The sequence below is a fragment of the Trachurus trachurus genome, assembly GCF_905171665.1.
Source record: "Trachurus trachurus genome assembly, chromosome: 20".
Lineage (NCBI taxonomy): Eukaryota > Metazoa > Chordata > Actinopteri > Carangiformes > Carangidae > Trachurus > Trachurus trachurus.
Window position 1 is genome coordinate 11,267,189 of NC_139911.1, and position 25,790 is coordinate 11,292,978.

General features: G+C 44.4%; 1 protein-coding gene across 2 annotated transcripts in view; it reads left to right on the forward strand.

The window, feature by feature from the left end:
• Positions 1–25,790, forward strand: part of stau2 (staufen double-stranded RNA binding protein 2) — an 87,205-nt gene that overhangs the window by 36,626 nt on the left and 24,789 nt on the right. Inside the window, exons 10-13 of one of the 2 annotated variants that reach the window (XM_083995762.1) lie at positions 3,096–3,224; positions 5,347–5,407; positions 12,911–13,281; positions 24,022–24,135. In XM_083995762.1, coding sequence (XP_083851888.1) covers positions 3,096–3,224; positions 5,347–5,407; positions 12,911–13,281; positions 24,022–24,135 — 675 coding nt within the window. The remainder of the gene's footprint in view (positions 1–3,095; positions 3,225–5,346; positions 5,408–12,910; positions 13,282–24,021; positions 24,136–25,790) is intronic. The other variant, XM_083995763.1, reaches the window with a different exon arrangement.

A 25,790-nucleotide genomic window follows, 5' to 3' on the forward strand; every position in this document is an offset into this window, starting at 1 on the left:
ATTGTTTCCCTCGGTAAGCAGCAGGGCTCAAATGAGTCTCTGTTTTTTGCGTCTTTTGTCTGAATCCGTCAGAAAAAGATTCCACTTTGTGTCAGAAGCCTTTGTTGGGGGTGATCATCTTTAACAATTTAATAATAATAATAATAATAATAATAAATTTTATTTATAAGCGCTTTTCCAAAAGCTCAAAGACACTTTACATACAATAAATGCAGTTAAGAACACAAGACATTCAATTAAAAGCAGCAGAGACAGTATAAAACATAGAGAACAATATAAAACACACACAGAAATTATGTATTAAAAGCTGATTTAAAAAGGTGTGTTTTTAACATTGTCTTGAAAGTTGGGAGGTGAGTGCAGGTGCGGATGGGTTTGGGGAGTGAGTTCCAGAGGGAGGGGGCAGTGATGGAGAAGGCTCTGTCCCCCCAGGTTCGGTGCTTGGTCCGTGTGGGTAGTGACAGGATGTTTCCTTCGGATGAGCGCAGGTCGCGGGAGGGGGTGTGGTGATGGAGCAGGTCTGTAAGGTAGGGGGGGGCCAGGTTATTAAGTGCTTTGTGTGTGAGGAGGATGATTTTGAACTGTATGCGGTGAGTGATGGGCAGCCAGTGCAGGTCACGGAGGACGGGGGTGATGTGATCTCTGGAGCGGGTGTGGGTGAGCAGGCGTGCGGCTGAGTTCTGGATGTATTGTAGTTTATTGAGGAGTTTGGATGGTGAACCATAGAGGATGCTGTTGCAATAGTCCAGTCTGGATGTGATGAATGCATGGATGAGGGTTTCTGCAGCAGAGAAGGTGAGTGAGGGGCGGAGACGGGCGATGTTCTTGAGGTGGAAGAAGGCGGTCCTGGTGATGTGATTGATGTGGAGGTCAAACCTTAGCTTACTGTCGAAGATGATTCCTAGGTTGCGGGTGTGGGATGAGGGAGACAAAGTGCAGTTATCAAAGGTGAGGGAGAAGTTGTGGCTGGCTTTAGTGCGGGATGTGGGGTCAATGATGATTATGTCCGATTTGTCACTGTTCAGTTGAAGATAGTTTGTTTGCATCCAAGATTTAATTTCTGTGAGACAGTTGCTGAGGGTGGAGTGGGTGTTGTTGGTGATGGCTTTGGTGGAGATGTACAGTTGGATATCGTCGGCGTAACAGTGAAAATGGAGTCCATGTTGACGGATGATCTGGCCAAGGGGGAGGATGTAGAGGATGAAGAGGAGGGGACCAAGCACCGACCCCTGGGGGACACCTTGTGACAGAGGAGCGGTGGTGGAGGTGCAGTTGTTGATGCTGATGAACTGTTGTCGGTTGGTGAGGTAGGAGTGAAACCAGGAGAGTGCTGTGCCAGTGATGTGGAGAGAGGATTCCAGACGGGAGAGCAGGATGGAGTGGTTGATGGTGTCGAAGGCTGCTGTGAGGTCGAGGAGGATGAGGATGGTGAGGTGTCCGGAGTCTGAGGAGAGGAGGAGGTCGTTGGTGACTTTCAGGAGGGCTGTCTCGGTGCTGTGCTTTGTACGGAAACCAGATTGGAATGATTCAAACAGGTTATTGCAGGTGAGGTGGGTTGTGAGTTGTGAGGTGACAGCACGTTCCAGGATTTTTGACAGGAAGGGGAGATTGGAGATGGGGCGGAAGTTATTTGGGTTGTCGGGGTCCAGACCGGGTTTTTTGATGATGGGAGTGATGGCAGCCAGTTTGAGGGTTTGGGGGACAGAACCAGAACTGAGGGAGGCGTTAATGAAGTCAATGATGAGTGGGGAGATGACAGGGAGGCAGTCCTTGATGAGTTTGGAGGGTATGGGGTCCAGGTTGCAAGTGGAGGTTTTTATTCCGGTCATGATGGTTGTGAGTTGTGCTGGTGATACTGGAGAGAAGTGGGTCAGGTACTGGATAGTGGTGGGTGGGGGGGCAGGGAGGGAGGCGGGCGGGGAGATGGGAGGGATCCTGGAGGTGTTGAGGTTACTGTAAATGGTGTTGATTTTTGTTTGGAAGAATGATAGGAATGATTGGCACTTTTCAGTAGTGAATGATGAGGAGGTGTTGTCGTGAGGTTTGAGAAGGGAGTTGATGGTGGAAAACAGAGCCTTGGGGTTGTTGGAGCCAGAGTGGATGAGGTGGGAGTAGTGGGTGGTCCGGGCAGCGTTGAGTGCTTCTTTGTACTGTTGTAGGTGGTCGGTGTAGGCGAGAAGGTGAACAGATAATCCAGTTTTATTGCAGAGTCTTTCAAGTTGTCTTTTCCGGGTCTTCATTTGGCGGAGTGTAGGGGTGAACCAGGGGGCAGAGTGAGTGAAAGAAACTGTTTTTGTTTTGGCGGGGGCAAGCTGATCCAAGCAGGAGGAGAGTGTGCAGTTGTAGTAGTTAACCAGGTCAGTGGGGTCATCAGATGGTGGGCGGGGTGAGGCAGACAGACAATGGGTGAGTGAGGTTGAGAGAGCAGAGGGAGAGATGGATTTAAGATTTCTGAAGGTTATGGTCCGGTTTTGTTTTGTGGTGGGGATGGGGATGTCTATGTCCATGGTGATAGCCATAGCCATAATAAAAGAGTTATTGTGTTTATTTCAGTAATTTAGTAATTTGAGGCTTTCTTTGTCATTGTATGTCGTGGCCTACTTGATGCATTCAAACGAGCACTTACTGAGCATGTCAGAGCACTTTGAGTAAGTGCACTGAGGCCTGGCTGTTCACAGGCTTTGGCTCCCAGAATGTTATTTGTACAGTGTAATTGTCTGTTTGCATAACATAACAACGTCTGATATTCTCTTGGAAATATCTGCTTACATTCTGTGTAGACAGATTTAATGTTTTGGGATCACTGAAAAACAAACACTTGACTCAGAGCGCTTTTTGTGCGATGTAAATTGCACGGCTGACTCGCCTCAGAAAGCAGGGCAGAATGCTCTCCACTGAAAATGTGAAAACTAGAGCAAAGAGCTTGGAAAACCTTGATTTTAAGACATCAAGTTAACCCACTCTCCTGAGCAGCTGTCGGATGCACGGCCCTAAAATTCAACTTGGATCTGAAAATATTGCCATTCCTATGCTCTTTGACACGTGTGTGTTTCTGCGTCTGCATCCTGATTGTGTTTGCATTCGTGCACATGCAGGTGAAGGTGAATAACGAGGTTGCCACAGGAACAGGACCCAACAAGAAGGTGGCCAAGAGGAACGCAGCCGAGGCGATGCTACTGCAGCTGGGATACAAAGCCTCCACAGTCCCACAGAGCCCCACCGAGGTACCAGCTCTGTTTATATGCACTTCTCCTACTGTAATAGGATGTATAACTGTAAGCACAGTTGGTTTCTACTACAGAAAGAAGTTTAAGTTCTCACAAGTTCTCTGCAGTTCATGATTATTTTCAATATTGATTGGGGAGCGTAGTTATAGTGTATGCACATCGCATGACGGTGAAAGGTTATTGGAAATCAGTGCCCTGTTCAACACATCCCATAACAGGTGTGAGTAACCATCCAACCTGCACAGGCGTGATAAGCATAAAGAAAAATCTCAAAAAATGTCAATAGTGGTTATATATATATACATACATACACATATATTACATATATAACCACTAATAATCACTAAACCACTATTGCTATTTTAAAATAAAATAAAACAAATAAATAAAGTTTATAAATATATGATTTATGAAAATTACATTTCCATAATAACTAACTAACATTATCACTTCTCACACACATTGACATAATGGATCTAGCCTACCCCGAACCTTAAGACCAAGTCTTAATGTTCCGCATTTACCCTTTGAAGTTGGTCTTTAAATGTTACGTAGGACGTTTTGCACTTGGTATTTACAGATGTGCGACCAGCAGAGCTCTAGGGATGGAGACGCTGGTCAGTGAGTACCTGTGCCGCCGTATGGTGAAGAATTACATAAAAGGAATTCTGCGCACCGCCATATCTAATCTCTACAGCCATGTGCTGAATAAAAAAAAATACTGATATTCAGTCAATTTCTCTGATTTACCATGCATCCCAGTGCTGCTGACCTATTACGTAAACCTTGCTCAGCTCCTCTGAACCGAATGTGTTTTGCAAGCAGCCATTGATCACCATCATCTTTATTCCCCCTCGTGGGTTTTTAAGCTCAAGGGAACTGATGTAGATAGAGATTGTGTTACATAACCAGGAATCAGAAACCAGGACTTATCCAGCGCTCCCCAGACAGCTCATTAGTTAGATATGTGCTGCTGCATATATCTTACTCAGACAGCCATACCATAGAGCTAAAGGATGACACATTGCTCTTATCAGAACGACTGTGAAATTGAGTCGTAGTCCCAAAGAAACCACAGCCCAGTTTTGCAGCCAGTGTTTCCCTTTGCCTTAATCCTCATATTAAACACTGGTGTATTCAGGCTCGTCTGTTACGTAGTTAACCCTGAAAAAACGTCCAAAGCTTCGGCACGTCGCCGTCTTTGAAAGTGCTGAACTGAGTTGCAGGTGTCGACACGGAAATGTCAAACGCTGCACACAAGTCATCAAGTTTCTTTTTGCATCATTGCATGTTTTATTTGTCAGCCCTATAAACCACCAGGCTTTGATGTCTAAGGTTTCAGATAAATGAGAGTCTGCCGTGCTGGAAATAAGCAGCGAAGGCCTTTCTGGTTACACTCAAGGCAAGGAATATTTAGACAGAACGGAGTTAGTGGCTGATACATGGCTTTGCATGGGCTTGACAACTCTGAAAACATCTCTATAAGAATTAGTTGGCCGCCCTACTTCTCTTTAGATCCTTAGACAACCCCGAGCTCTGCGGAATAATTAAACAAGATCCTGTTTTGTGGGATAGGTTGTCTTTCTTCAGATCTCTCTCTCTCCCTGTCTCTTCCCTGCCTCCCCTTTTGTTGGCAGCTCTGTTGCGCTACATTCCCACCGTGGGACTGTGGGTGATCTGTGCTAAAAGTGTAAAGAGACTTTGTGTGTTTGTTTGTGTGTGTGTGGGGGGGGATGCGTTTGTTTACAACCATGTCATCTCCGTAACTGTCACACACATCAGAAATGATTTGTTTTCACACTTCACACACGTGTGTTTGTGTATGTGTGTGTTTGTTACCGTTTGTAACGCAAACCGCAGCAGAAGTAACACATTGAATAGGAGCCCTTTTTTTTTTTTTTTTTTTAAGTCCCTAAACATTGACAACCCCCTTAATTAAGTAGCTGGCCTAGACAGACACTAGGCTCCTTAAGCATCCCCTCCTGTGAGCGCTCGTCTCTTTGTGGCCCAAACAGTAGGAAGGAACTTGTCTGACATGCGTGAAGAAGCTGTCTGTTCAAGAATCTACATCTCTCTTACCTCCCCCCCCTTCTCTCCTTCTCTCTCCGCATCACTACAGATGGACAACAACAAAGGCTGGAACGGACAAAAGGCGTCTTTTACCGAAGCGACAAGCAACAGTGAGTATCCGCACGTCTCCCTGTGTCTCTCCCCGTTTCCTTCTCCTCCTCCTCTCCGGCCCTCCATCGTTCCCCTCCGTCCTGCAGGTGGTTTTAGCCGACAAGATGGCCCGGCGTTTAATCTCTGTGACTGGTCAATGGGCCTCTGACTGTCAGCTTAATCGGCCGTGCGTCCTCGTGGGGAGCCTGCGAATTCAGGCTCATTCACGCAGGCTTACAGGGCCAGCACACTGAGGCCCTCCAGGGAGTCCCCCCACTGCCTTCCTGTCCAAAAAACGTAGCCTTTCACTCAGGATTAGCACACAAGCACACGGGAGCGCAGATGCACACACACACATTTTCCCCTTAATCCTACACACAGAGACACAAAGCACATTATGAGGCAGGATATGTGATGATATGATAGGGGGATTTGTGTGAAGCAAGATAAATCTCACTTAGCTGTATGTGTCTAGCACATGCCAGCTGGAGGAAAAAATAATAGACAGTCCTCAAAAAGTGCTGCAACTTTGAAGTAACACAACTATCATCACAAACAGAGGAAGTGCGTGTTAACCAATTAAGACGTATTGTTCGAGTGTAACTGCTGTTATTCTAAATCCAGCAGTGATAACTTGTTTGACTTATCCAGCCGAATACAACAAACGCCGTGCTGCCAAGAGGCTGTCATCATGTTTTCTAGTGGACATGTGTGGAACATGTCTGTGGTATGTATACTGCAGGCTTAATTCTCATTCAAATCTCTTAAATCTTGTTTAGTCTCCTTGTGTATTGAAAACCAACATGTCAACGTGCCATAAAGCTTATATCGGCCCAGTTTTCTTGACTGCATGTAAACAAGCTACTAAGTCTCTGTCCATCTGTGTGTGTGTGTAAAAGAAAGAGAAAAAAGAATAGATCCAAATATGCAGAGACATAGAAAAGACAGCCTCCTCAGCCATGTCCTCATTTGGAAAAGCTCTGCAACTTGTGGATAATTTAAAGCGTAGACAAATACAAAATATTTTCGTGACAGAATTTGTGTAGCTACACGGGAATGTAATGGCCTTAAGGGAGATTTTCTTTCACAGTATAGAGGGTAAAGGACTCGGAGGGCCCTTCACTGAAAAGCGTGAGGATGTCGTTTTGTAAGAACCAGCTGGTTTCTATCTGCTGTATCTGTTGTTAAGTTGGCTGTCTTGTCTGAGATCAAAATGAAAACAAGGAGAAAGCCTTCCTCTCACCAAAGCACAAACGCTATTTCAAGACTTCACATTCTATTTTCAGTTGTTTTCCTGATCCCCGCAGTCTGGCAGCGCTGTCGTTTTATCATTTATTCCACATTGTGTTGGAGTTAAGTAAGTTCATATTTACTACAGGTGAAAAAACATGTGCAGATTCATAATCATGGTGTTGCTTGAGCAGATTTGCAAGCTTTCTAGTACCTGAGCTTGATTAGATGTGATGTCCCAGCTTGATAAAACAACCGGCTGCAAGCAGCTTCGCACCAAATGCCAGCAAAGTAAATGCCAGCAGCTTGAGAAAGAGCAGTTTAGGGGACAAATAAATAGTCTGTGAGATGTGGAGCAGCGGAGTGGAAAACAAACAGATAGCCTTATTAGATTTGAATGTGCTGTCGTCACTCGGGCCTAATGGAGGCCTTTTTGCAGCGCTGCCAGCATGGGGTATCCAGCTTCATTCTGGAGAGAATGGATGTGATGTTTCAGCTTTCTCATGCTGAAAAGTACAAAGCAGATTGGTAAGACTAATCACTCTGCCTTATTGTGTTTGCTCCTCGCCGGTCCAGACTCAATATACAGAATCCAGATGAGAACGGAGCTCCTTGCCACAAATTAAATTGTGATTTAGTCCAATTTTTGCAATAATATATCATGTGAATTGTGTTTATAGATAAATGATTGTTTTGTTGGATAAACTATTCCAAAGTTGTGGTTTCCATGGTAGCCCAAGTTAACATGCATTGCCCAATACCTCCAGATGAGAAACCTCCCAGGAAATGAAATCTTCCTAATTTGGTGATTATTCCTATTGTTGGCCAGGAGTGTGTCTCTGGTCCGGTGCCATTTCAACTCTTAGTTTATCTCACACTCAGCGTGAGGCTTAACTGTCTGCTAATTACCTCTTTAAAGTTGCCTAAACCGCACAACACTCACTCGACGCTAATGTCTGAATAATGTTTATTGCATAAACACCATTTACAACTCATTCAAACAGATACAGCTGGTCTCGGTTTTCGGTGTGTGTGAGTGTGTGTGTGGTTGCTGAATGGAAGATGTTTCTGGTCTCTCTGTTGTTTTGATTTATTTTTGCTGGTTATCAAAAAAAAAAAAACCTCATTGAATAAATAAATCACTTTTTAGAATTGCAGCATACTCAGAAAAAACAAGCTCTACCACTAGGATGACTGTAGCATTTTTTTCAAAGTGATAAACAGTGCTGGATTAAAGTTTGTGCTGAAGTGTTTTTACTGAGAAAATCAACCCTCTATAGACGCACAAACATCAGAGAATAGATTGTCTTGAATTATTTCTTTTTCTTTAAAGATCAAGTAGTAATAATTAAGTAATTCTTCTTGTAAATATTTCCAAATCAAATTCTTGACAGATTTTACAAGTGTTTAAATAAAAAAAAGCTTTAGCTTTCATAGTTGACTTCTTCCCTACTATTAAGAAGCTCTATGAAGCAATGTTTTATGAGTGGATCCAAATTTTGTTTGTATCATGCAGGCTGACGCACAAGTGCAAGCTCGCGTGTGGCGTAATTCACATCCTGCTGTTGGATTTACACTATTCCGCTGATTGACAGTCGGTGGCGGTTACGTTCCAACAGAAGTAGCTGTGCGCCAACAAAAGCAGTGAAAGAAGAAGACTGCTGGCAAGGAAACACAGATGTAAACATTGCACAATATATAATTTTTTTTTTTAAATGTGGCTTTGCAAATGTTATGAGAAAGAAAATGCATTCTGCACGATTTTTTGTTTTGTTTCAATGACGCACATAATCTGTTTGGGTAAGAAATGCTGCACATAAACAATTTTCTGTTGTCTACAAGAAAACTCCACTGGCCCTATTAAATCTAATTTTACAAGGCTTTTAAAGTTATTCACCAGTTACTGGTTTGTTTCACGACTCCAGTGGTTGCTGGTGGGTATTGCAAGTATGTTTCGAATAATGAAGGCCCCAGAATTTCATTTCCTAGCTTAGAGCAACAACCGTTTCAGATGCTCCTATTGAGTTTCACATTTTTTAACAAAGACAATGGCCATTGCATAAACACCATTTACAACTCATTCAAACAGATACAGATGGTCTCGGTTTTCGGTGTGTGTGTGTGTGAGTGTGTGTGTGGTTGCTGAATGGAAGATGTTTCTGGTTCTCTGTTATTTTGATTTATTTTTGCTGATTATCAAAAAAGATATGACAATGGCAGCATATATCAGCAATTAACTGAGCACGTCACTGGTTTATTGTCATTTAATCCGTTTATAATTTAATGGTATAACTCCTTGAGCATTTATCTCTGTAAATAATTGATACAAAGCCATGATAGGGATTTACTTAACCACTTCCACTTGACCCATGGTGACAGCCAACCCACTGCCCTGTCTTATGAAACACAGATGACCTGTTTACTTACTGGAAAGTGTCGGACAGCTGTTCATTCAGCGTGTCTTTACAGCTCACGGCTTATCAAAGACCTCAAGATGATTGATGCTGTTTAATTTTAAAAAATGTTGCAATGTTTTAGCTAAATTGGATTGTTACATTAAAGACTGCGGATGACAGAGGATATTGTGACATCAAATTTATAAAAACAGAATACACGTCTCCTTGGCAATCACCAGTTGTTGGCCTGTCAGTTCCTGTTTTAATGAATCGCCCAACCCCGCCTCACGCCAAACCTGAACAGATTTGCGCACAAATTGAAAGACGTCATCTGCATTTAAGTGCTACATGCATACTTTGACTTCAGTCGTCCAGTGTGTGCATGCTGGAATAGCTCGAGCGTGGGTGAATGATTTTAATCCCATGTGGCAAAGGTCAGTTTTCCACTTACCATGCAAAACCGCTTTATAGTGAGGCAGAAGAATGACAGAATATTGTTGCATTGCATTGCATTGCATGACAGAACATGAAAGAAATGATGGTGATAAACAGCATGGTGATAATCCCATGTAATTGATACGGGCAATTACATGGGATTATAACTTTAAAGGGTATACTATGTCCACTTTTAGAAATTGGATTAATTGCAGATAATTGTAAAGGAGAGTTTATACCGTCAGCCAGCCTGTTGCAACATATAAATTGTTGTCTACACGCCGGCAGTGACATCACACAGCCCACATAAAGAGCTCTGTAGCATTATGCAAGGCAACCTTGGAGAAACTGGGTAAATGTGTCACAGGGTTTCCATTTATTGCTCTGTTCTTCTACTCTTCTTCCATACAAAATACAATTACCTCAAGCACCCACAGGCGCTCACTGTGTGTGTGTGTGTGTGCATATGTGTGTGTGTTTAAGTGTCCTTTGCTCTGCTGAGCTGTGGGATGCGGTGCTACAGGGTGGCTTAGAGACAGGAAGGGAGCGCAAAGAGAAAGAACAAAAAAAAGAAAGTAAGAAGAGAGTGATTTTTCTCCCTTCTATTCCCATGGGTATTGCAGCAGGGCTTTTCACTCGAGTTGCCACATTTCATTTCCTGCTGTGCATATGTGTGTGCGCGCATGTGTGTGTGTCTGTTCGCTCCGTGCATGTGTGAACTATGCGAAGGTCTTGCTCCACCGTGGTGATTTATAGCGGCGGGCTTCGGCCCTATCTGTTTTCGATCAGTCTCATGCTTGGCTCTGGCTTCCCTCCAGCGCTCCCCTGGCCCACTGGACGCCGAGCCTGGGTGGGACCCCTCCGAAACTGCCTGGAACCAGCACCACAAACACACTCTCCTTCACTCTTTTGTCCCCCCCTCATCCCCCCTACCCCACCCCACACCCAGCTTCTCGGGCCTCGCTCTGCCTTCTCTCCCCTGCTCTCTCACTCTCTCTTTCTCTAACTTGCTCCCACTTCATGTAGACAATTTCACAACCGCTGTCCGACATCCTCCGGCACAAACACACTCCGTCACTCTTACTTTTATTCACCCTCGCCGTCGTCTCTCCTCCTTTGTCTCACTCTCGCTCCGTCTTTTGCTCTCACGCTCTCGCTCGCCATCCGACACCAGCTTCAAGCACTCCATCACATGCAAACATCCTCACACGCACACCCACGCACACTTATGCAGACAATCACACACACACTCACATGGATTACATTCACTGCCCCCCCAGCACCCCACTTCCAACACTCGATGTCCACTGCTGATGTCATGTTGGCTAACACCTTTCATTTTTTATGACGCTACATTCAGAATGCACAGGCCTGCGAGTTTTACTTGTGTAAATTCAAATTAGAGTTGTCATCATGATTGGGAGGAGGGGGAAAAAACCTTGCAGTTGTGTCATTGCTGGCATGGGGCAGTTTGTTGTAGTATGAGTAATAAGTCCTGGATTTCATTGCTGTTTCCTTGAGCTTTTCTGCTCCTCTGGATGGAACGCAAACTTTGTTGTTCATAATACTGTCTGCAGGTTCCCAGAAACCCTAGACTGGAGTAAGCTAAGGCTCTCTATGTGTGTGAGTTTTTGTGTGTCTCTGTGTGTGTGTGATGGTAACTCAAACAGGAAGTGGCCTGTCAGTCATGCGCTCACTCCAGTGCTTTCTCCCAGCTGTTGGTCCGTACGCACACACAAACAAGCCCACAGACGTACGCACAGACACATACACAGCTGGTCTTCCTGTCTCTGGTGACCTTGGCTGGGCTTCGGAGGCTTCGCATGGTTTTCACATTCACTCATCCCCACCTCCTCTTCCATCTGAACTGGCTCCCAGCGCATCCTCCTTTTTTTTTTCTTTATCCTTTCCCTTCCTCCACATGTCATCCGTCGTCGCCGTCGTCTTCCCTCACATCTCGCATCCCTTTGCTCTCGCCTCCAACAGCCGCCGCAGCAATAAAGTGACGAAAGTCCCGAACATCGTCCTGTCTGTCGGTGTTTCCTGCTTCCACCTGTCACAACCATTTCTGGACAGTGATGTCAGAGTGCAGGAAGCCAGCATAAACAAATTAGATTTATCCAAATGGTCTGGATCGGAACAACGGCTTGGAGCGCTGTTGTGCTCAGCTGGCCACGGACCACAGCATGTCTGGATCAAGCTGCGGCCTGTTAAATAAAAGCTGGTCAGACAACAAAGGTGCTTCCGCTCCATTTTGGATCCAAATCGCTCGGGATGTTTCCTCAAGCCACCAAAATATTCTCACAAGAACCTCGAGACCAGACCTGCCTCCGAGATCTGACGCGTGTCCACTTTTTTGAGGAGATGCTGGATGCCAGTTAGCTGTTAGACGGTGCCGCTGCTTTCCACCAGAGACGAAGCCGTAGCCGCTCCGCCGATACTGGTGGACGCTGCTCGGTTTGTGTCGGTGTGTTTGTGTTTGAGAGCGAGAAAGAAAGCGGGCTCTGTGTGTTTCCCAGCAGACACTTTGATAGTGCTCGGAAACTGCCAAACCACATGAAACTGTCATCTGTGTTTGGTGATGGAATGCCAGGTTAGGAGCCAACACACACACACACACACACACACGCACAAAGCAGAGATCTCCATGGGTGCGCTGGATCTGAGGAACAGAGACCTGACCTGGGATTACAGCTGGGTCCAGATTCTGCTCAGTCTAATAGGGTCAGGTCGGGTCGGGTCTTGTTTTACAGCCACAGGTCTCGGCGGGTCTCATGTCCGCAACCTGGACGGTTGAATGGACTCACATCTTCAGCTCTTATCAAGAGGAACCTCACAACCCAGGGAGAAAACATTTGAGCCAAAAGGGAAAATGAGTGAACAGTAACATAACTTTTTTTTTTCTTAGGACACAAGGCAATTATATTATATTACTGCTCTTTCCTACTGCAACTGCTTATTAATTGGGAGCGCGTCACTGCTTTTGCTTGTATTTTCCTTTCTACCAGGGTCTGTTTGGGCCAAGAGCGTTTTGGATCAGGTCTAATTATTTATTTGTGTTGGGTCCCTCAGCTTTGAAAGTTAATTTCTCGGCACATTGCGCTTGGGGCGGTTTTCCAGAGTCCACTTCAGGTTCAGTGCTAGAGGCAACGAAGACCTCTATCATAACCTCCTCCTGGCATTGCTTGTCAGTGTGTGGCAGCTGATGCTCTGATGTGTGTGTGTGCAAATTTTAATTATTCCTAATTAGAGCATTAACAACCCTTTTTTTCCTCTCTTCACTCCCTCTGTCTCCCCTACCTTTGTCCATCTCTATTACACCATTTCTTCTGTATTTATCTATGCACTGCTCTTACACATATCCACCTCTATTATACATCCCTTATTTCATTTATTTATATTTTCCCCTTCCTGTCCCATCCATCCACCCATCCTCCCTTCTCTCTTCTTTGACCCCTCCAGCCCAGAAGGGTCTACTCCACCTCAGCCCCGACGTCTACCAGGAGATGGAGGCCAGCAGGAAGCAGGGGGGCGGCGGCTCGGGCCCCGGCAGCGGCAGCGGCGGCGGCGGCAGCACCGTCAACTACATAACATCCAAAGACATGGGGCCCTGCTCTGCCCCGCTGCCCCCGGGACACCCTCCGTACTACAGCGGCTCCACCTCCTCACCCAGCCCGACCGCCACCATGGCCAGGGAGCTGCTGCTTAACGGCCAGTCGCCCACTTCTGATGCCTCCCTGCCCATAAAGGGGAAGAACCCGGCCCTGGCCTGTGGCGTCTCGGTGCAGCCCGCACAGCAGCTGGACTACCTGGCTCGCATCCAGGGCTTCCAGGTGAGATGCAGCAAAGGGGCCACGTGCAGCTATTAGGATGCCTACAAAGCTGTAGAATTTATGTTATTTATTGGAAATCATCATATTTGATGGGAATTCAAGTACAGTGCTGTGTATAGGGGTAGGAACGATGGCTAAATTTGGGAAAGTGAGACATGTCTTTTAATAACCTGGGTAAAAGCCCCATTACAGAGGCCTCTGCGATGGTTGTCCCACAGTTGTTTCTAGTTTAACATCCATTACACTGTGCAGAGAGGAGGATTGTGGATTGTATTTTATAAGTAAAAAGTGGTATCACAGATGATGGCGCTATCCTGCATAAACAGGATACGCCCCCCCACAGCCATCCACCTACACTTAAATACATATATTAGCTTCCACATGTCCCCTCGGCCTGACTTCTCTTTTTCTAAATGATAATTGTGGTCTTACTGTAGGCAACAGGTTTATGAGAAAACACACAGACACACACACGCACACAAACATGCACACACACACCACTTGAAACCTCTCCACTTCTAATCAAGACACCTGTAAATTGCAGGTTACGCACGGCCGTCACCTCGTTATACTGCTGCATAATGTGTGTTTGTCTGTAGAAGACGACACTGCTTATACCAGGTGTGTGAGAAAACACACAGACGCACGCACACACACCACTTGAAACCTCTCCACTTATGAGAAGCTGACTTTCTGGATCAAGACACCTGTGAATTGCATGTCACGCACGGCCGTCACCTCAAATCCCCTTATACTGCTGCCTGTAGTGTATGTTTGTCTGTAGAGGACAACACTGCTTATAAATGCATAAAAAAGAGAACAGTGTAAATATAAACTACACGTGCCTGCGGCTTGGTGTACAGGCCACGGTTTGACAAGAAAAGTCTGTTGGAGCTGCATGTTTTGATATATGTAAATATCATCAAAGTTTTTCTCAAAGCTGCAGGACAAGTTACACGCTGAGGTTTTACATGAATGAATAATAATAAGTACCGGTAGTAGTAGTTTACAGGATCATAATAGATTGCACAGAACATAATGATTCTGCTACAGGACAAGTGGACTCGTGTAAAGAGTCTAGTGTGGGACTACCGGACAGCACACTGTTGGTTGTCTGCTTCTCACTGTGGACATTGTTGGCAGGCTGTGGATTTAGAGCTCACAGGTGCTTCTGTCATTACCGGACTGGACACACACATACACACACACACACACACACACATACTCCCTCTTAGCGCTCTGTGTGTATCGTTATGTCTAACGGAGAGCCGGCCCAGGTTCTGTTTTAATCTATACCGGCCAATCTGCGGCGAATACCACGCCACTGATACCAGCGCCTGTACACTTAAGCTGCAGATGCTTTTTATCAGTTTGAGCGAAAACATTTTATCTTAACCTGCTGAGGGTTCCTTTGAAAGGCCTTTGTTATTGCTCTGAGCCTTCCTGTGTGTGTGTAACCTGAGAGAGCTCTGCTGCCAGGACAAGCCCAAACACACTTGTACATATGCACACACACACACGTACACACACACACGCACACACAGCAGGTTCTGTTTAGTGCAAATGGAAGAGTTGGGCTAAGCCTGTGTGTGAAGTTTAAGTCCTTGTCGTTCTCATACTGAACAAACCAGAACCTATTGTGCATATTTGAAACCATATTTTTATCTGTGCACCCTTGCATACACTTCTGTGAGTCAACACACACACACACACACACACATGAGCATCAGTGCTCTTACAGATTTCCGTGTGTGTGCGTTTTTTAAGCAAGGAATTCAGGCTGTAATTGAGACATGCAGACAATATGTGTTCCATTGAGGGGATGTTTCATATCATGTGGGTTTGTAATGAGAACCTCTGGTTGCCTACACGGCCATGTCAGGCCGACTTTTTTCGGCTTATGTATTCTTATGTGTTTTTCGTGGGATAAACCACCACAGATTTTTAAAAAAATGTTTTTGCCAAAAACTGCACTTGTCTGCGTTTCCACCGGACACGTAATGTGCCGCTGTGTGTCATGCCGGCTTTTCTCTCGACCACACTCGACAATAAACAAAGGCTCAGATCCGTTTTTTTCAGTAATTTGATAATAGTCTCCTGGACTGATTAGTAACTTTGTTTTTGTAATGTAATTATGTTATCCAAGTGAGCGGATTACAATGACTGCCCAACACTGGATTAAAGCAACTAAGCAGGCAGGGAGGACATTCTCATAGTGTCTGTTTCACCCATCCAGCTCCACAGACAAAGGCCCGGACCTACCTGCTAAGCCCTTCTTTTGATTTGATTGGAAAATAGCCTCTGGTGGAAGCTCTGACTGGATAAGCAACAGTGTGTTGTACTCACGCCAGCTTGGAGCAAGGATGCTGGCACTTACTCCACCGTGTTTGTGTGTGTGTGCGTGTGTGTGTGTATTTCCTATTAATTTGGCTGGCGTGTTGTTGGCACGGCGGGTATGTGTGCTAGAAGTAGGGCAGAAACAAAGAAGCAGGAGGTAATAGACAACACATGGACCAAGGATGAAGTACTGAGTAATAGCCACGTAACAGATTCTCCCTCCTTCTCTTTGTCTCTGTATTCCTCTCTTTGCTCCTCGGTTTATTATTGTTATGTTTCGCTCTTTCTGCACCTCCACCTCCATCGCTCCCTCCGTTCTTAATGGTTCCGCAAATGTACTAACTCTCATTTCTCCTGCCGTTTAGTGTAGTTTGGAGATGTTGAGGGATTTGACCTCAGCGTTGCAGTCACCAGCTTCCCATTTACTCTGCCATCACATCGCTTAATAGTTATCACAGACTGCAGCTACTTCAGATTATTAACTCCTACCCATTTTAAAAGTGAGTAGGAGCCGCGCTGCACACCTGGACTGAGACAAATGTGCCGCTTCAGTGCTGATTTATTCTCTTGCATGACTTTACAATTTCCTGCATGCACTTTATTTCCCATAAGCTTCTTGGTTGTTGGAAGTTTTTTTTTTTTTTTTTTTTTATCAGAACAGCTCTCTGTCTGTCCGGGTCTGAATGTGGGCCGGCCAAGTCGGAGAGATTTAGTGGTTGAGCAAATTAATGAAGAAGAGGGGAGGGAAATGGGCACAGAGAATAGAAGTGTGGACGAAAGACGTGTGTGTGTGCGTCACTCACATGCTGGTTTTTTATTTGTGAGCCAAAACTGATAATGATTCTTCAGCCATTGATAGCAAGTTAGATAATCTTTAGTTACACAAGTAGCCAGTGAAGAGGTGTATATATTTTACATGGACAGATTAATGATCTTCTTATTTCTAAGGATGAAGATTTATTTTATTAATATGTTGTTTATCGCTGAGTATTATTTGAATCATAGGTCCTGCTTTGATCAAAGCAACACACAGTAGGGTTTGGCGATAAACTGATTTAGTAGTGTGCAAATATAGAAGCAATGCTCATCTAAACTTTGCTTAAATATGTTAATATTAGCCTCCATAAACAACTCGTGTTCCTGTCTTAACCAAAGGTGCAGAAAAATCTCAAGACACAGAACAGTAAGCAAGCACGCTATTATTTTATTTTTGTTGTGCATTCTGTAATACCATAAGCCATATTCCTTGGTAACTGGCAGGTACAGTGAATGTAGCACCTTTTTCTAGCAAGAGTAAGGAATTACAACCCTCCTGAGGTTGTGCAAATGGAAAACATGACAGAAGCACTGTGTATTGAAACAATGACCTGCATAGAGCCGGACCTGATAGATTAAAGTTATGGTTGGTAATCCTGTTCAGAAACACGTTTTGTTATACTGGGTGAAATGGTCCTTCTATCCTGAGAGAAGTCAATACATTATGCATTCAGATAAAGGATCGGAAATAATCAGACCTCTGTGGCGGCTGCAGGACTGAGAAAACTCTGACCAATCCATGCTTTACGCTCAGAAAACCAAAAACCAATCAGATGCCTTCATGTTTAGTTCTGCCTATGACCAATAAAGCTGCCGTCTCTCAGAGTCTTCACCTTTGTCCAGGGAAAAGCCACACTCCCATTGGATGGGTGGCAGACTGGCAGTGTAGCTCTGGCAATGCGTGTTGGGTGTCTTCACCTACGTCCGTGGAAAGGTGAAGGCGTGAACCGTTTTTCCAGAATCTCCAACCCTACCTTTAATGTGATTGATTTGGATTGATTTGAAGCTTGTGGGACTGGATCTCTGAAATGATGAGTGCAGGATCACTAGTGAGAAAAGAATCATCTAGGTCAAATCCGATCTCCTAATGACACAGGATATTGCCACCTGTTGGAAATCGTTAATATCCTCTCGCACGCATGGCGATCAAAGATCAGCACGCTGCACTGTAACATTCCAGGTTGCGTCTGGAAGAGCTGAGCGGTATCTACTGCATCTATCAGCTCCGTCCACCTGCTAAATCCAAAAGCAATAACACAGCGGAGATAACCATCAGCTGAGTTATGTTATCTGGCCATGACGGGCTGAACTTGGGAGATGGATTTAGAGGGAAAGGGAGGGCCGTATTCGTTGCTGTGCTGGAATCAGAACTTCTATGTTGGAAATCCCATGTTAATGAAAACACTATCCTTGGCGGGTGGCTGGTGTTGATATCCATTCAGGACAGTTCCCAGGATTTCTCACACTTGCTTGTTGTTTGTTCTTCTCTCGCTTTCTGCTTCCTCCTTTGGCTGTATGGAAAAACCACTTCAAATGCTGCCGACTACACCTTGTACCTCGTCTGACAGTTTCTCTTTTCCTCATCTCTCTTTTCCCACTTTTTCCTCTCCCTTTTCCCGATCTCCGCTGCTGACTCTCATCTCTCTGTATCAACATCAAACGCCTGATCTGGTACAAACGTTCAAAGACTCTAACAGTTTGTTTCCAACCTCCTTGTCATCATCTCATTCCTCTACTCTCTGTTTACTCTGGGATTTGCGCTAGAAAATACATTTTGGGATGGCTAATCCCACCACGTTTGATTTCTGCGGCAGGGTGATGGCTTCCAGCTGCGCTCTGCGGCATATTTGTGTGAAGAGCGATCTTCGAAAACAAGTTTTGTCGGTGGTATAAATCAGACCGTTAATGCTGTGCTGGCTCGGCGCACAGTCTCTCTGCTTACATGGTGGCCCTCTGTGTGCATGTCGGTGCGTATGCCTGGGTCTGTGTGTTTGGCAAAACTGAGTGATGATGTTTTTCACCACAATCAAGCCCATTTGCAAACCTTTAAATCAAATACCCTCAAGTGCCAGCACAGCAAATTGCAAATTTGAATATGCAGCATCTTTTTTCTCCTCCTATCTTTTTCTTTTTTAACTCCCCCCTTTGTTCTCTGTATTTTGATAGTATCGATCATATTTCATGTAACTCCCAACTCTAGGCAGCGATAGCGGTTGTGTGCCAGCGCAGTCCCAGCATGGGGAGATGGAGGGCGTGTTAACCTGGCACTTTGTTTGGAATCCAAACAGTTCTCTTCATTATCTGCACACCAGTCACTGTTCTCAGAAACACTCTGGCCCGCAGTTTAAAACTCCGTCTGCACTGAGTGAGCTCTTTCACAAACTGCAAACAGAGTCCCAAGTGTTTTGATGACAATTTAATGATGGATAATAACATAATAAAAAATCCCTTTTGTGCCCAAATCTCTGTGGATAAAACACAGTGGTCAGGAAAACAATGCAAAATTCTGATAGTAATGTTATGTCTCAAATATTATTTTTGTCCTAGTAAAACAAAACATTAAAACCAAAAGTAGTTTTTACTAGTACTGCAACCTCATGCAAACAGTTGGAAACAAAACTTTTCCACCTGGAAAGGACATTGTGAAGAAATCTAATTCTACTTCTGAAGGAAATGTCAGGGAAATACACTTACTCTCCTTCTTGCCAATAGTTGGAGAAGAATACAACTCTCGTATCTGTCCAAAGCTTATTTCCTAAGTTGTGGTTCACTTGATATCTTTAACATGTTTTTTTTACAGAGTGAGTCTTAGGGGAGACAAAAATGAGTTTGAAAATCAGATAAACTGAGCCAGAATGGTTGAAAAACAAAGACACACTCGTATTTTTCAGCCTTTGCAGAAACAAGTGGTTGATAACAGACTCTGGATCTGCATCTACACCAGATTTGTCTAACATGCTGGCATCATCAGGTGGCAGCAGGTAACCACTTTACCCACAGAGTAAAATATTTTGACATCACTCATTTAGTCAGTCAATCCCTTCTGCGTTGTTTAGGATTCTTCGGTGTTTACTTAAATGAAAAGAGCGGACACAGCAGCCTTCTGACCGTCAGCATTTAAAAGTGACAGTTCCTTTTATCACATGGGTGACTTTTTCGACTTCTTTCTGTTTTTCCGGTCACTCCGCTTGTATTTCTCGGGAAAACCTATTTTTGAAAGCAAGTTCTAGATAAGACTCTAGACTCTCTTTGTCTTTCTGTCTGTAGACGTGTCTCTGTGATTCGGGGCAAAGAGCACTCCAAAGTTTTTTTTTTCGAGTCGCAGCTTTGTTTGCCCTCAGCCTCCTGCTATTAGGAGAAGTGAAAGGTATAGTAACAGTGCACTTCAAATACTCTTGACCCCTGAGGTCCCCGCTGAAGTGGCTCGACGTGGACCTCTAATTGCTTCTCACCAACAATGACAGCGTTTCTTCAGTCGAGGGGGCTTGTTTATTATAGTAAAGTCGGGAGTTATTTCCGTGCTCTTTGACTCTCACAGCCAGCACTCAGCCAACTTCTCAGTCCTGCAATACTTGTTCTCTGTGGTTATAAATGGATACAACAATGAGTCGTTTAGCAGTTACCTCAGCAGCGTTGCGTGTGTAGATATCTTTATTTGTGCACGTACTTGTATTTTTCTGCCCCCCCTTTCCTTTCACATCTGTGTGGTTCTCCATTTGTGGGTGAGCCCGTGCATATTTGAGCGCTCGACATAAACTCAAACATGGCCGCATGAGCGCTATGACCGTGATTGCTTTTTAGTTTGTGCATGTTCGTGTTTGTTCGAATAAAGAGGAGCATTTGAAGAGGAGCCATCCAGCTTTAGAAGCCAGATGTCAGAGGTCGTTCCACATTAGTGCCGCCGATCAATCGCAGGCCTTGCGTAACTCTCCTGCTTCTTTGTCTCTAAAGGAAGTGGATTAGAGCCAGTTTTCTGAGTTGGGACCTGGGATGATTAGTTAGGCCTGTTTAGAATGCATGCACTCAAAACAGGCTGCATGGGAGAATAGATGTTTTTGTTTTTCGAGATGCTTGTTATTTCAGTTTCCGCAAAAAATCATTGCAAATGAGATGATGCCTTAACGTTCTTTGGTGCTAGCAGATCCGGCAGCCTTCTTTTCCTGCCTGCAGGTCACAGTCGCCGCTAAATCAAAGTAATCAGGCTCTTTGTCTATTTTATCAACAAGCCACCAAGATAGAAAGACCTCCAGGTGATGTTTTGCCGACCAGCCAGATCGACTGTTATAAGTGGAAGTTGGCTGGTGAATAGAGGAAATCAAGTTTATTTATGTAGATCACATCCTTTGTATCACAGACACACAACACACAACAATTCCACACTCAATATCTCAGGGCAGGAGTGTTTGTGAGACTGTGATGTCAACGTGCTAGCATGCTCACAGTGACCGCCGCAACATGTTGATGATTAGCAGATAAAATGTCGACTGTGTTCACTACTTTATTTTAGCATTAGGGGTGGGAATCTTTTACTACCTCACGATTAGATTCGATTCTGATTTTTGGGGCTACGATTCGATTCAAAATCGATTTTCGATTCAAAACAATTTGATTTATAATGATTTCTGCTTCAGTCTATCGGTGTGCAAAGGATCCTCATGATCTACTCCAGTCTGCTTTGCATGACAGAATGACTAAAGTGTCTTTTTCACATTTATTGAGTTTAAAACATTTATCCATGCTTAGATGGAATTGTTGAAACTGTTGCATAAAAGCAATATCACATGTTGCTTAAGTGAAAAGTGCCTCTTTATTAAAAAAAATAGGGCAGTTAAACATGCTGCCTTTTAAATTATAAGGAAATGGAGGCTGACAGACAGCAGATTTGTTTCATTTTTTTATTTTTCAAAAGATATTTTATATCGATTCTGAATCGTATTAAATGAGAATTGCGATTCTTATGTGAATCGATTTTTTGGCACACCCCTTTTTAGCATGTTAGTAAAGTCCAAATGTTGCAAATATCATCAGTTTCGCACAAATTTGGTCTTTACCTACTGGACATGGTCAAAGATTTCTTGCCTGACGATGGCGCTGGAAGGACAGTTCAGGGACGACCAAAGAAGTCACAACTCATCCTGTGAGGTACTTGAGCGTCTGCAGCAAATTTCATGGCAATCTAGTCTGTAGCTGTTGAAACATTCCACTCAAAAAAAAGACAAAGATTGAACAGAAAGTGTAAGAAAAGATTCAAAATAACAGTGGGATCACAACAGGTCAACTAGTTTTGATGCCAAGCATTAAAAGAAAAGTTCCCAGATGTTTGATTTCGAAAAAGTTGAGGATTTCAATTGAACAAGCTGATGTATTCCATCATCCCCTGGTCTTTGCCCCCTCGTGGTCAAGCATACTTTGTAACTGGTACTTTCCATTAACCTAACATAAATACATGTGTGTATACCTCTCCGTACAATAGAAGAGGGTTGGGGAATTATTAGAAATGTGATATATCTAAGCGTATATCTCTTTACACAGAGAGGCTGAAAGAGAGCGTCTGTTTCCTCCAGCACCATCGAAGGGCCTCACCCTCGGCTGGAGGCCTGACAGCTCGCAATAGATGAACCGAGCCAAGTGCCCGCTGATCAGACAGCATGATTACACCATACATCACAGGCTCCCCAACCACAGGCCTTTAGACGGCCTGGATGGACCAGCATAGTGGAGAATTGGACACACACACACATACATACACATACACATACACATATATACAGATCCATATCTTTGTGTTCACACCCATGGTCCTGTTCTTCTTCACACACAGGTTGAATTCCCAAGAAGCGGTTTACTGTACAACATTTCCAAACTATCTGCAATAGTATTCTTGTTACGAGACAATTACATTCTTACCCCTAAAAAAAGGAACTCTTCCTTTGTTTTTTTTCATCCCTTCTTTTTCTTTCCTTCTCCCCTTAATGTTTAAGTCTGGAGAATTTTTTGGAGATTAACTTGTCAGAGACGGCTTTTTCCACGGCTCACTTTACTACATTCATCATTCATACACATAACAGATAGCATTCCACAATTTATCACTCTGGGCCCATCTCCTCATCAGTGTGTGTGCATGTGTGTGCGTGTGTGTGTGTGTGTGTGTGTGTGCGCTCATGCATGTGTGCATCCTCTCGTGTGCTACATGTAAGATCACCTGATGGTCCATACCTCTGTGTGTGCACATGTTCACATGAGCGTGTGTTTGTTTATGGTATGATGGCTCTGTGTCTTTATGGGCAGACTTCCATGTGTCTGGTTGGCTGGAGCGCGCGCGCACACACACACACACACACACACACACACACACACACACACACAGGCGCAGACACACTTTTAAAACATATGATCATAACTCATTCGGAGAGACGCACACACCTTGCTCTGGAAGCTTTCAGTCACAGATCATATACGTGTGTGTGTGTGCATGTGTGTGTCTGCGTGTCTGACCAGCAGATTGTAGCTGAGATAAGACAAAACTTTCCTTGTGTTGAAGAGAGTTTAAAAATGCACAAAGTAAAATACACACATACTCAGGAAACATATTTTCCCCTGATTAAAAGAAAGTAATAACTGAAAACCCCTCGGCCAACATAAACATCCCGACACAAACCAACACTCACGTCGTCTATAAATTGAACACATACTGACATCGACATTCTTCATAATGTCAGCTGTTATTACAGTTTTCATTTTGTTCATTGTGGCCATAACAGACTTCTCTCCATTGCTCAGACCATCTTGAAATAGCCCTTTTTTTATTATATCTGACTTATCTGAGAGGTTTAAGTGTACTGTTATAAGCTCTGTTATTTTCCAAGCTATAGTCTTCCATACCTGCCAGCTTACTTTTTCATTTGCTCTCCGAAGTGTGAAGCCACCCTGAGTCCGTAACGTCCTCCCTCTCATTCCCCTCCTGTCCTTTGTCTCTCCGCCTCGGTCAGATGTTTCCTTCCTTCGCTCGGTTCCCATAGTTATTTGTGCCATTTATTAAGATGCCTGCAGCTGTCCTGGGCAATAAGTAGGCCAGGCCAAACGCATATGCACATAAAGGGACATATACACATGCAAATACGCACAAATGCACGGAGTGAGAGCCAGTGAGAAGTAGGGCAGATAAGCAGGCAGCATTACCAAAAGCCCTTGGATCTCAGGAGCAGACCGTCCCAGAGGAGCATCATGTCATAACAGCCCTAATTGCACAGCATTTAGGAATGCCTGCAGAGTTAACCTTTCAATGATGAGAGGTCGCCAGTGATGTCATGACTACCTCCTTGGATGCCCCCTCACAATCTCACATGCACAGCCTTAACATTCATTTCCCCCCATTGCCATCCCTGTATGGTGTGGGGTAATTGTCCGCAAATGCTCTGGCGGCAATTAGACATGCAAGATTTACTCTCAAGCCAACCACTTCCAAAAACACAAGACTGTATCTCAGTGGAAACCGCACTGCTCCTGTCATTTGCGCATTGACTGATGTTTTCCTGTATTTACTTTTGGGGGGTAACTCAATTGCTCGACCTCTGCCCTCTCCTCCAGGTGCAGTACAGTGATGCGCAGAGTGGCAAGGATTTTGTAACCTATCTGACCCTCTCCCCTGTGCAAATGACTTTCCACGGCACCGGGAGCACCCTCCAAGCCAGCCATGACCAGGTATGTGAGAGGGCGTGTGTGTGTGCAAGAAGCAGGAGGGTGAGTGTCACACCTATTGAACCCCTAGTGTCAGATATTGTAGATTAGATGCGCTTCAGAAAGGGAACGCAACGGCAGTCTGAAAATCACATCGTATATATCAGCAATCTGATTGGCTCTCGCATGGACCTGGTGCTAAAGAGTTCATACAGTTTTGGGGTTATGCATCTGAAACGCACAATATATTCAACATATTAAATAACACCAGGAATACGGTGCTAGAATAAGTTGCTTTACATTTCCATCCTTACGGTTTTCAATCTTTTATTCGCTGCACACTTTTCCTTGGTGAGAAAACAAGGATCCTTTTGGCAAATTCAAGTATCATTTGACTAGAGCCCGACCAAAATTGGATTTTTTTTTTTCAGGCCAATATTGGAGATTGATACAAATCTGATCTGGCTGATTTTCAGTTTTTCCCTTACATAAACATGGTGTAATAAAAAGTGTTTTCCAGCAGAATAATAAACTTTATCATCGCAGATGGCAGCAGCAAGTTGATCATACATTTTGAACAATAAACATTAATGGATGTTAAATTATTTTGACTAATAACCATAAATAAAAAACTCATAACTAAAACTACTGAGAAGAATAAACGTCAAATATGCATCAAAATTCTGCCAACAAAAGTTTTTATTGCTGTAGTTTACTGCTCCGCAATTTGTTTTTGCCAACATACTGTAATGGCTGCTAATATCAGCCAGGCTCGGCTCTGCTCAATGAAGTGTAGCATATAGTGTAGTATATAGGTCATATTGTGAGGAGGCAGCAGTCCTCTATCCTCCTCCATCCCCTAATTAACAGAGAAGACTTGGCTCTGTGGCTGTGTTATGAATCACCAGAGCATCAGAACCACCTGTGATAATAATCGCTCATTACATTTCTCTCTGACAAGCCTCTGTTCCTCCCACACACAGGCGCCAGTTCGCTGTGATTTTCAATCTATCAAACTAATACCCATCCTGAAATCCGACGGAGTATCTCCACAACTTGTGGCGTAACCCTCTAATTCTCTCTCCCTCCCTCTCTCCGGTTTTCTCACTCACTCTCTCTCTCGCGTACACCCCATATTCAGAAGGAGGCTCTTTGTCTTGTGTTGCCCAAGCAGAAAAGCAGTTGCTTACATTCTATCATCTAAACATAGGACGCCCCTTTGTTCGGCAGCCTTCAAAGCTTTAATAAAGGGCCGGCCCGGGCCTGAATGGGACAGCTGACAGGGGGCTAGTGCCGCCACCGCTAGCTGAGAGCCAAGCCAATATAGGCCAGGCAGGTCTGCGTCCTCGGGACCTGTTGTTGCCAGGAGCACTGGGGCATGACCGACTGTTAGAGAAGGCCTTTCTTTTCCTCATCTCAGTACAGTGAGGAGTACGACCACAAAGGGAGCACCTAACAATAAGGGGTCATCCTTGGCAGCCCCCAAACCCCAACACTTGTTGAACAAAGTGGGCCTGAAGGCGTCACACATTTGGCCAGCTTCACCCGGGGTGATGATGATGACGCAGGCGGCTGTGTGAGTATTTGTCGACGGCCCTAATAAGGCGGCTCGGAGTTACCTGAGATCGATAGAATAGATTCCCTCATGTGCTGCCGGAGCTCAGGAATCCCATCACACA